At 37.7% G+C, this 12,364-nt stretch overlaps 1 protein-coding gene and 1 gene segment (V, D, J or C); one reads left to right on the top strand and one right to left on the bottom strand.

Moving 5' to 3' along the window:
* The window catches only part of LOC100935631, an 824,790-nt gene that overhangs the window by 280,496 nt on the left and 531,930 nt on the right, over positions 1-12,364 (top strand).
* On the bottom strand, positions 2,673-11,432 carry LOC100931193 (zinc finger protein 420). Of its 2 annotated transcripts, XM_023495246.2 has the most exons (5): positions 11,307-11,432; positions 10,791-10,869; positions 8,296-8,422; positions 6,636-6,731; positions 2,673-4,669 (listed from the first exon to the last, which is right to left on the bottom strand). In XM_023495246.2, exons 1-5 carry the CDS (start codon positions 11,327-11,329, stop codon positions 3,042-3,044), a joined length of 1,953 nt encoding a protein of 650 aa, XP_023351014.1. In that variant the 5' UTR covers positions 11,330-11,432; the 3' UTR covers positions 2,673-3,041. The 2 variants fall into 2 exon arrangements, with proteins under 2 accessions (XP_023351014.1, XP_031813006.1); XM_031957146.1 differs by lacking the exon at positions 2,673-4,669 and having other exon boundaries at positions 6,306-6,731; positions 11,307-11,431.

Raw genomic sequence — 12,364 nt, 5'->3', positions numbered from 1 at the left:
AGCTTTTTTTTTTTTTTAATTATAGCTTTTTATTTACAAGTTAGATGCATGGGTAATTTTTCAGCATTGAGAACTGCAAAACTTTTTGTTCCAATTTTCCCCTCCTTCCCCCCACCCCTTCCCCCAGATGGCAGGTTGACTAATACATGTTAAATATATTAAAGTATAAGTTAAATACAATTTATGTATACATGTCCATAAAATTATTTTCCTGTACAAAAAGAATCACTTTGAAATAGTGTGCATTTAACCTGTGCAGGAAATCAAAAATGCATAGCTTGTTTTTTCTTTCTCATTTTTTCCCCTTTTGATCTGATTTTTCTTATGCAGCAAGATAAATGTAGAAATGTTTAGAAGAAAGACCAAATTCTAGAAGTTCAATAAACTGGTTTATGTTGTAGGTGATTCCAAATGTTGTTTATTTTTAAACATTAAAATAAAATTTATTTTGGACATTTGTAACATTTAATGTTAATGTAAATTTAATGTAACTAATGCAAAGGTAAATTAAATTCTTCCCAGGCCCTCCCACATCCATTGATAAGACAATATATCAATTACACATGGGAAATAATACTGAAAAAAATTCAATAATAACTATGTGGCAAAATCATTAAAAAAAGAAAAAAGAAAAAAATTTAAAATTATACTTCTATTTACATTAAGTTCATGAGTTTGCTCTCTGGATGTGAATAGTATGTTTCATCATGAATCCTTTGGAATTTTCTTAATCAGAGTAGCTAAATCTTTGACAAAGGATTATCATTACAGTATTGCTTTTTCTGTACAAAGACCATACAGTTCTGCTCATTTCGTTCTATATAAATTCATATGGGTGTCCCTAGATTTTTCTGAAAACATCTCCCTCAAGTTATTGTTGCTATGTAGTGGTTCAATGGAGTCTCTGATTCCATGATGGGAATTGTCTTGGCAAAGACAATGGAATGGTTTTAAAATTTCTTTCTCTAATAGATTAAGACAGAGATTGAATGACTTGCCCAGAGTCACAGAAGTATTAAGTGTCTAAGGTCACATCTGAACTCAGGATTTACTGACTTCAAGTACAGTACTCTATCCACTAAGCCACTGAGCTACCATCTATCATTTTTTTACATTAAATAGTATTCCACTAAAACCATAAAGGACTACTTATCCAGACATTTCCCAAATGATGAGCATTCCCTCAATTTCCAATACTCTGCTGCCACAGATTTTTGTATTTTTTTTTTTTGTATATATAGATCCATTTCCTTTTTACTTTGATCTCTTTAGCAAACAGACTAAGTAGTGTGGGTAAAAGGGAATGCAGTTTTATATGTCTTTGGGACATGTCCAAATTGTTTGCAGAATGGCTGGAATACTTGTGAACTATGCATTAGTGTTCTTATTTTTCTACATTTTCTCCAGAATCAGTCATTGATCTTATCACATTACTCAATCTGAAAGATGTGAGATGTTATCTCAGAATTGTTTTCATTTACATTTCTCTTATCAATAGTAATTTAGAACATTTTTTCTATGACACTTTTTTATTTTTTCTGAAAACCCCCACTCATATCCTTTGATCACAATGAGAATCCCATTCTTCTCTTTTTATGTCATTAGTTAGGTGACAAGGCCTGTGGCTAACTTAAGAGTAATAATTATTCTTGCTGTTTACCTGCATTTCACTGAATTCCTTTCCTTTGACATGCAGAATGTTAGGCAGAAATCATATAATGTCCATATGTGCCATAGGTCATTACTAGACTTTTGAAAAATTATGTGATTCCAAATCTTTATGGTTCTGTGGTTACCCTATGAATATGAACAGAAACAGTGCCAGCAACATCACGAATGCAACTCAGATAATACCTTCCTCAAGCACAGGGAAGTATTTATCACACATCAAGTTCACCTGATGGCCAAGTCAGCTCTATGACTCCTGCATGCCATGTGCCCAGGGATCAGAGTTAATACCAAGGGTCTCCCAACAGCACTACCTCTAGCTCAACTATCATATCCTCTCCGTGGCAGAAAACCCATGGAAAGATATCATTAATCTTTCTTCCCTTAGAGGGCTTTATAGAAGGGAGGAAAATCTCCTGAGGGGCTAAATAAGGACTCTTAGGTCTTCATATACTGACTCACAATCATAGTCTAGATAAGCTAGGGGACCCTCCCACACTCTTTACATCCATAAAAATTCTACAGAGGATGAATTCTTTGATGGACATCAGAGTAAGGTACTCATCCAAATGTCTTCCCAAATGAATTACATAATTCACAAGATTTCTATGGAGAATAGATTCTTGTATGCTGATAAAGTTGTCTTCAGTCTGGAGGTCTTCCACATTCATGATGTTTTTCTCTAGTATCAGTGCACTAATTTTGAATAAGTTTTAAAGTCAGAAGGAAGACCTACCTACATAAAGAACATTCATAAGGTTCCTCTTCTATATTAATTCTGTGATGTCAAATAAGTTCCGAGTTATAGTGGAGTTAAAGTACTCTGTAATGTACTCAATAAAGAATCTTCCTAGCATGAATTTCAATGCAGAGTAAATTGTGTATTACTCCTAAATGTCTTCTTTCAAGTATAAATGCTCTGATGTATATAGTAGATTGTGTCTAACTTCTAAAGCCCTTTCCACTTTCATAAGGACCTTCCTTCACCAGCATGAATTTTCTGATATATAATAAAATCCAAACTGTGGTGATCTTCACACACTTTACATTCATGAGGAAACTCTCAAATATAAATTCTGTAATGGACATAAAGTTGTATCCTCTGTCTAATGTATTTTCTACATTCACTACATTCTCTCCAGGTCTCTCTCCAGTATGAATTTTCTGATGCACAATAAGATATAACTTTCTGTGGAAGGCCCTCTCATATACAAATACATCTATAAGATTTCTCTATTCTATCATTTCTTGCAAGTTTTCTAAGAAATGACTTTCCCACATACTTTCCATTCATAAGGATTCTAACCAGTATGAATTCTGATACATAATGAGTTAAGGCTTCCTCCTAACACCTTCCCACATTAATTATATTCCTAAGGCTTCCCTCCAGTATGCATTCTTTGATGCTGAGTAAGTTGTCTCTTAACCCTAAAAGCCATCCTGCATTCACTACATTCATAAGGTGTTTCTCCACTATGAATTCTCTGGTGCACGGTAAGATTTGACTTCTTATTGAAGGCCTTTCCACATACACTACATTCATAAGGTTTCTCCCCAGTATGAATTCTTTGATGTGTAATAAGTTCTGAATTGTAAAAGAAACCTTTCCCACACTCCTTACATTCAAAATGTTTCTCTCCAGTATGAATGCTCTGATGCACAGTAATATGTGCCTTACTCCTGAAGGCCATTCCACATTCACTACAATGATAAGGTTTCTCTCCAGTATGAATTCTTTGATGGACCGTAAGATATGATTTCTTATTGAAGGCCTTACTACAAACACCACATTCATAAGGTTTCTCTACTCTATGATTTCTTTGATGTTTTCTAAGATATGACTTCAGAGGGAAAGCCTTCCCACATTCCTTGCATCCATAAGGATTCTCTCCATTATGGATTCTCTGATGCATGTTGAGATATGTTTTCCTCCTAAAGGCCTTCCCACATTCACTACATACATATGGTTTCTCTCCAGTATGCATTCTTTGATGCACAGTAAGATGTGACTTCCTACTGAAGGCCTTCCCACATTCACCACATTCATATGGTTTCTCTTGCATGTGATTTCTTTGATGTTTTATAAGTTCTGAATTGTAGTGGAAAGCCTTCCCACATTCTTTACATTCATAAAGAATCTTTCCAGGATGAACTCTGAGATGCACAGTAAGTTGTTTCTTATTTCTGAAGGCCTTTCCACATTCACTACATTCATAAGGTTTCTCTCCGGTATGAATACTTTGATGCACTGTAAGTTGTGTCTTACTGCTAAAGGCCTTCTCACATAAAGTACATTCATAAGGTTTCTCTCCAGTATGACTTCTTTGATGTAAAATAAGTGCCGAGTTGTAGATGAAAGCTTTCCCACATTCTTTACATTCATAAAGAATCTTTCCAGTATGAATACTCTGATGCACAGTAAATTGTGTCCTATGCCTGAAGGCTTTCCCACATTTATTACATTCATAAAGTTTCTCTCCACTATGAATTCTCTGATGTTCAGTAAGATGTGACTTCCTATTAAAGGCCTTGCCACATTCACTACATTCATAAGGTTTCTCTCCAGTATGAATTCTCTGATGTAGAATAAATTCTGATTTGTAGATGAAAGCCTTTCCACACTCCTTACATTCATAAAGAATCTTTCCATTATGAATACTCTGATGTACAGTAAATTGTGTCTTGTGCCTGAATGTCTTAGCACATTTACTACATTTGTAAAATTTCTGTCCAACATGAATTCTCTGGTGTACAGTAAGATGTGACTTCCTATTGAAGGCCTTCCCACATTCACTACATTCATAAGGTTTCTCTCCAGTATGAATTCTCTGATGTAGACTAAGTTCTGAATTGTAGATGAAAGCCTTTCCACACTCCTTACATGTATAAAGAATCTTCCCAGTATGAATACTCTGATGTACAGTAAGTTGTGTCTTACTCTTGAAGGTCTTCCCACATGCACTACATTTATAAGATTTTTCTCCAGTAAATTCTTTGCTCCCTGAAAGGAAAACAAAAAGCAGATTTAACCCTGCCTTTTTCTCCCCATTCCCATGGCATCTTGTTGCTCAGTTTTAGAAATATTATCTTGTGTTCCTACTTGAGATGGCTATTCTCACTATTTTTTGACTAAAGATCACAGTTAACTGAATGTGAAAATAGGATGATTCAAAATTGATGTATAAATGAATTGCCCTAGAAGGAAATTATCTGGAAAATGAAGAAAATTGACATTTGAATGCAATCAGCAAATGAAAGATGATCCTTAAAAACTAGATGACTATGACAGTTTGCAAAAGTAGCCTTAGGGTAACAAAGTGACACAGTCATGAAGATGAATTTTTCCAAAATCATATCAAGACTCTGACATTAGCTGTGTAATCCTGGACAGGTCATTTTATCATGTTTGCCTCAGTTTCCTCATCTGCAAAGTGACTTAAGAAAAGGAAAAGGCAGGGCAGCTAGGTGGCTCTGTGGATAGAGCACCAGCCCTGAAGTCAGGAGCCCCTGAGTTCAAATCTGGTCTCAGACACTTAACACTTCCTAGCTGTGTGACCCTGGGCAAGTCACTTAACCCCAATTGCCTCAGCAAAAAAAAAAAAAAGAAGAAGAAGAAGAAAAGGCAAACCACTCCATTGTCTCCACTCAAAAATCACCAAATTAGGTCACCAAGAGTTGGACATAAACAAAAAATGATTGAAAAATGTATCCTTACCATTTAAGGGAAAAATAAGGGGGGGGGGGGGGAGAAAAACAAAAAGAACACTTTGTTCTTTGAGAACATATGAGGAAAGGAGGACACAATGGACAGTTACTGCCACAAATGTCCATTAAAGTTCCAACATATCTACTTTGTAAGGATCGGATTAAATTTGTAAAAGAAAGATGCAATTCTATAACGGTAAATGATCAAGACAGTTATTTTTCACAAGACAAAATAATAATACTTGAAATAATACTGAAATGCTAATAATCAAAGAAGTAAAATGCAGAACAATTTAGAAGTATCATCAAATACACATCAGATTAGAAAAGATATTTTTAAATGACAAATTCTGGAATTTATGGTATAATAGGTACTTTTTAAGCTGCTGATATCATTGTTCAGGAAAGCAGAAAAAACAATTTAAGATTTACCTATGAAACTTCATAACCAGTAACCTAATAGTTTCATTACTAGGTCTGTAGCCTCAAAATTTTGCTAAAATCAAAGACATTTCTCAAAAATATTTGCCATAGCTTGTGAAACATTAAAAATCTAGAGGTCCAATAATGGGGTTATGGCTAAACAAATGCTATCATAGGAACATATCATCCATTGATAAATAAAATTTCAAAGTATAAAAAAAATGATGATATAAAATAACAGATAAAAAGGGAATTAGGTTAGGACTAAATATTTTACAAAGTACAACAGTAAAATAACATAAATATCAAAGAACAAAGAAGAAAGCATCAAAAGAGGACACAAAAGTCAAAAGGGCTTTTTTTCTTTCTTTTTTTTTTTTGCTGAGGCAATTGGGGTTAAGTGACTTGCCCAGGGTCACATAGCTAGGAAGCATTAAATGTCTGAGGTCAAATTTGAACTCAGGTCCTCCTGATTTCAGGGCTGGTGCTCTATCCACTGTGCCACCCAGCTGCCCCCAAAAGGGCATATTTTTCATATATTATATAATGGGTTTATTTTTAGAGGGAGAATGAATTCATGAATCTGAGGCAAGACAGTGCCTGCTTAAGATAAGATAATCTTCCATGAACAGGCAGAGATACTAGAACATATAAGTAAAGAGATGCATAAAACTTCTTGAGTTTAAAAAATGACATTTGAAAGTCTCAGTTCTTCTCAACAAGCCTTTGAAGCTTCGATAAAATAACTTTATTCAACATGTTAAAAGAGGTTTGATTTAAAATGACCAATACAGCAGCAATTTCAAATGAATCCATTTCCTTGGTTTTTATGTAGTCACCTGGATAGCTGTGTTTTGGATTATCTGCCTCTGGCATCCAAGTTTCTTCGTTTCTTTCCAATTGGTAAATCACATCTGGTTTAGAAACTGCAAATCCTGTTTGTTGAAAATGAAAAAGTGTGAGACACAGTTATCTCATAATTCAGTTTCAGAAAAGAGAGAGAAAATATTTCTCTCAACTCTTAGTAAAAAAAATGGGGAGCTGATTTTGTCTGTGATTATTTTTTCAACCAGAGAAGCCTCAATGGTCTAAATGGAAGGAGAGATGGGATTTCTTTTGTATTGTTGTTTATGTAGTGGAAAGAGAAAGTGGAAATAAAAATTTTCATTTAAAAAATGTCCATAAAATTCAATAAAAGAATACAAAATTAGTTGAAACTCTCTTTGGAAAAAAGTAGGCATCCCAGAACGATCTCTAGGATAGTACAAAGAACCAAGAAAGAACATTCTATTATATAGGAATGGATTACAAAATAGAATTTATGAAAAACAGTTCATGTGACTCTGATTAGACAGTGGGAACACTTTGTATATCATAAAACAAATGGGATTAAACAAAAAAATCTTGGCTTTAAATCAAAAGAGAGGGGAAGATACATTCTCAAGGATAATAACACATAAAGTCATCTGTTTTCAGGAGGATGAAGCAAAGACCTTTATCCTGGAACAAGTAGCACAATTACTGTGTCTTCTGGCTACACAAGAACTAGGAATACCTTCCTTTTGAATGACAAAAAATAACTTAAAATCTTGAAAGTCAACATCATACAGCCATTCTGGAGAGCAATTTGGAACTATGCTCAAAAAGTTATCAAACTGTGCATACCCTTTGATCCAGCAGTGTTTCTACTGGGCTTATATCCCAAAGAGATCTTAAAGAAGGGAAAGAGACCTGTATGTGCCAAAATGTTTGTGGCAGCCCTGTTTGTAGTGGCTAGAAACTGGAAAATGAATGGATGCCCATCAATTGGAGAATGGTTGAGTAAATTGTGGTATATGAATGTTATGGAATATTATGGTTCTGTAAGAAACGACCAGCAGGATGAATATAGAGAGGATTGGCGAGACTTACATGAACTGATGCTGAGTGAAATAAGCAGAACCAGGATATCATTATATACCTCAACAATGATACTGTATGAGGATGTATTCTGATGGAAGTGGATTTCTTCAATAAAGAGAAGAGCTAACTTAGTTTCAATTGATCAAGGATGGACAGAAGCAGCTACACCCAAAGAAAGAACACTAGGAAATGAATGTAAACTGCTTGCATTTTTGTTCTTCTTCCCAGGATATTTATATCTTCTAAATCCAATTCTCCCTGAGCAATAAGAGAACTGTTTGGTTCTGCACACATATATTGTATCCAAGATCTACTGTAACCTATTTAACATGTATAGGACTGCTTGCCATCTGGGGGAGGAGGTGGAGGGAGGGAGGGGAAAAATCGGAACAGATGTGAGTGCAAGGGATAATGTTGTAAAAAATTACCCTGGCAAGGGTTCTGTCAATAAAAACTTATTAAAAAAAAAACTGAAGTTTGAAAAAAAAATAAATAAAAGTGCAAAGTAAAAAAAAAAATAATAATCTATAAGGAAGCAAAGAAAAAAAAAAGTCAACATCATATATATGAAAGATACAAAGAGGAAGCATTTCTTACCCAAAGAGGCCAAATTCCTATAGTTCTCCAGCGTCACCTCCCTGTACAATTTCTTCTGAGATGGGTTTAAGTACATCCACTCCTCCCAGGTGAATTCCACGGTCACATCCTGCAATCTCACTGATTCCTGAAACAGAAAAATATTTGTGCTTACCCAGGAATAATTCTAATTTTTATCAAGTTTGAACATAAACTCCCTCTCAACAGGACTTCTTTCAGTTTCTTATCTGTTATCCAGTACAGAGATTAATGGATAACAGGCACTTTAGAATCTTTCTCTTATGAGACTGAAAACTCCTTGGGGTCAGTGGCCAGGTCGGCTTTTCTTTGCCTCCTCAATACTTAGTACAGTGGATACTTAATGCTGTTCACAGATCCAATGGCATCATTTTAAAATGTAGGTGGAGTGTTTTTGTTCTTTTAAACTTTGTGAACATGATTATGTTCAATGCTCCAGAAACCATAAGAGAAAAGTGAACATGAAAGACAATCATCTCCTATCTGACACACTGGGAAAAATGTTTTACAGGTGAAAAGAATACTAAAGGAACATTATCTTCTAAGTTATATATTTAGATATGAAAGAGACTTGAGTCTACTTTTCTCATTTCACAAATTAAGGAAGTGAGGCCCAGAAAAGGAAAGTAACCTGCTGCAGGTCAAAAGGGAATAAATTACAGATCTGTACTTTGAATCCAGGTTTTCTGAACTCCAAATCCAAATGTATTTTTCACTTTCACTTTCTCAATAATCAGAATAAGCCCAGAGATGCGGATATACATAAAAGCAATCATAAGAGCAGTCTTTGAAGGCACCAATAAACTGGAAACAAACTGAATTGTCACCAAAAAGAAAAGGACTAAGGGAAAAAAATAACATGGATACAATTTATTTTAAAGTTTGAAATGACAAGTATGGGGAAATCTGAAAAGCATGAGAACTGTGAATTTAATGATGCAGTATGAAATAAGTCGAGCCAAAAGACTATACAAACATCTTTTAAAAGAAAAAGATGCTGAACTCTGAGAAATTGAAAAAAAAAAAGATTACTTTTTCTAACAGCAGAGAAGATGGAGAGCACTAGAGAGGAGAATGTTTTATAAATTATGCAGAAGAGTCACTACAATTAATATTTTTGTGTAAATTTCTTTCTTGACTATAAAGGAAGGTAAGGGAAAGGAACCTTTTTCAGAAAATGATTGAGTAAATAGCAAAAAGCTTTATAGAAAAAATAAAAAGTAAAATAGTCTTTTCTCATTGCTCACTAACCAGCTCATTTAAAAATGTATTTTAAGAATGTGTCAGAAATTGAAGTCAATGGCCCAGGTTTAGCAGAATCCAATGTCTCTTTTTTGAAACTTAGCACAAGCCCCCTTTTCCAGTTCTGTGGAACCAACCCCCTTCTCCAAGATCTTTCAGGGAAACCTGAGAATGGCTAAACACTCGAACACATTGTGTACTTTTTTCAGAATAGATAGATCCTGTCTATCTTCTTTGATTCTGAATATCTATATCTCATTGACAACTGTGGGGCTCTCAATCTCACTTCAAAAATCTTCAGTTTTCAAAGAGAAAATTAAAGGCAAGGAAGAATTTACTTGTTTAGCCTTTTCTCAGGCATCCCTCCATTATCATCATCCCATCCACCCCCAATATGGTTCTCACTATCCTTTGATCTTTGGTGCCTCCAAATCAGTTTTTAAAAAAATCTTTTTTGTAACACTGGTCACCAGAAACAGATCTTTGGGGTCTTTGTTGTCTCCCCTCTGCTTTTGTACACTGTTCTATTTCTTTTTTATTCATCTTCAGTTAATGGCACTTAAGTCATTTTAATGATCATAATTAGTTATGATCCGAATCAGCTACTTAACTCCCAGTATATAACACATACAAAGGCATCACCTATCAGGGTACCGGGAGGGAGAAGCTCTTGTTCAGCCATTTCCCAATTGATGGACATCCCCTCACTTTCCAATTCTTTGCCACCAGAAAAAAAGCTGCAAGACTTCTGTGAACTGAGGCAAAGTGAGGTGAATAAAAATGGGGAGAACGTTGTGCCCGGTAAGGGCAAAGCTGACACAAGAATCAACTGTGAAATGCCAAACAACTCCTGAGGGAAAATGAAGAGAAAACTGATGAAGAGACGGGGAAAGGATTTTTTCCCACTTCTTTTATTTTAAAGCCTCTTATTTATGTTTGTTGGGTCGGTTTTTGCACTGCACCTAATGGAAGTGCTCTGCGAGTCTCCGCAGGCAGAACGAGCGTCCTGTTACTTGCCCTGTCAGCGGTGGGGAGCGCGCTGGAAGGAGGGAAAGAATCTGGCGCCTAACATTTAAAGACCAATGTTTATTCGGGGGAAGAGGACGTTGAATAAATAGATGACCTCTAAACATATGATTCCCTGATGGCCCAAAGTGCTAAGGTTTAACGTGTAAGGACCGTACACGTGGCCTTTACGCGTGGGGTGCTTCAGGGCAGCAGCAGCGGTCACTCACCTGGCCGCGCCGGGCCGTCACTCCGGGGGCCATCGCCTCCTCCTCGGGGGCACGGCGGAGGCCACGAGAGGCCGAGGTCCTGGGGAGGAAAGGAGGCCCGTGAGAAGCCCGCTTGTCCCTGAGGGGGACCCCGGGGCGGGGGGACGGACAGAGGGGCAGAAGGAGCCGGTTACTTCTGCCCCGGAGGGGGCACCGTCCTCAGGACCAGCGCCTCAGGGCTCAGCGGAGGAAGAGCTCCTACACGCCCCAGGACCAGCCCAGGGACCCGTGCTCGGGCTGGGAGACTAGCGATCCGGGTCACGTGGGGAGGGCGTGTCCCAGTTACCACGGGATCCACCTCCTTCCCCACGCTCCGCCCATGTCGCCCCGCCTTCCTGGCAAGCACCGCCCCGGGAACGGGCACTCCCAGCATGGTTTCCTTCGCCTCGTCCGTGAGCTCCCCAGCCAGTCCCTGGGCTTCCGGGATCCCCGCATCCCCGCACGGGGCTCCTGGCTCCGCTTTCGACTGCCGCTCACCCCGCCACAGGTGCCGGAAGCATGGAAGATGTGAGAGAGGCGGTACGGAAGTGACTTTAAAAGCAAGCGCGGGTCCTGAAATCCGGGGCTTGGAAAATGCCTCTGGGAGAGCAAGGGCTTCTGGGAGTCGTAGTCCGGAGACTGCTGCGTCTTCTGGGCGTGACTTCAGCTCATCTTCCCCGCCCCTCCTTCCCTCCGGCCTGGATGGAGATTGGCCCTTCTGCTCACTCATCCCTTCTTCCCAAGCTCATCCTCTCTGGGGACCAGTCACCGCTCTGAGCCCGAGGGCTATGAGTGTAAACGGAAACTAATCAATGAAAATGAAGTCAAATTTAAAAAAAAAAAACTACACACTTCACTGGGCACTCGGAGTCCATCACCTCTCTGGAGGGAGGTAGCGTTTTTTATCCTGCGGCCTTTGAGTCATGCTTGTGTGGAGCTGGGGACTGCTGGGAGCTCCGTGACTAGAATGTCCAACCCCAGACATATACCAGTTGTGGGACCCTGGACAGGTCTCTTACCCCTCTTTACCTCAGGCTGAAATCTCTAAAAATGAGGAGAAGGGAATGGCAAAGCAACTCCAAGTATCCTTGCTAAGAAAACCCCAAACCGAGTCACTAACAGTCAGGAGTGATCACAGTAGTGAGAAGATGGATTCTATTTATTTCAACCAGTAGTAATCACTTTGGTGTGATTTCATAAGGGAATGATAGCAAGTATTAGTGATGCACTCATCGGTAATATACATTTAGTCTTGTCAACTTGTTTTAATATAAGAATTACATATATTCCCAGAGATTAAAAAGAACAAAAAGGAAAAAGACCTATTCAAATAAAAATACTTAGAGTAGCTCTTTCATGGTAGCAGAGAACTGGAAATTGAACGGATATTCATCAATTGGGGATGACTGAACAAGCTGCTGTATATAATTGTGATATACTTCTCTTACACTATAAGCAAAGACAAGCAGGATGCTCTTAGAAAAACCTAGAAAGACTTACTTGAACTGATGCAAAGTGATCAAGTAACACAATTGCCTTCCTCCCTCTGTTATGCC

This window comes from Sarcophilus harrisii, chromosome 2, assembly GCF_902635505.1.
Source record: "Sarcophilus harrisii chromosome 2, mSarHar1.11, whole genome shotgun sequence".
NCBI classification, from domain to species: Eukaryota; Metazoa; Chordata; class Mammalia; order Dasyuromorphia; family Dasyuridae; genus Sarcophilus; species Sarcophilus harrisii.
The sequence above is the reverse complement of the archived record's forward strand: the minus strand, read 5'-3'. Positions and strand labels throughout refer to the sequence as shown.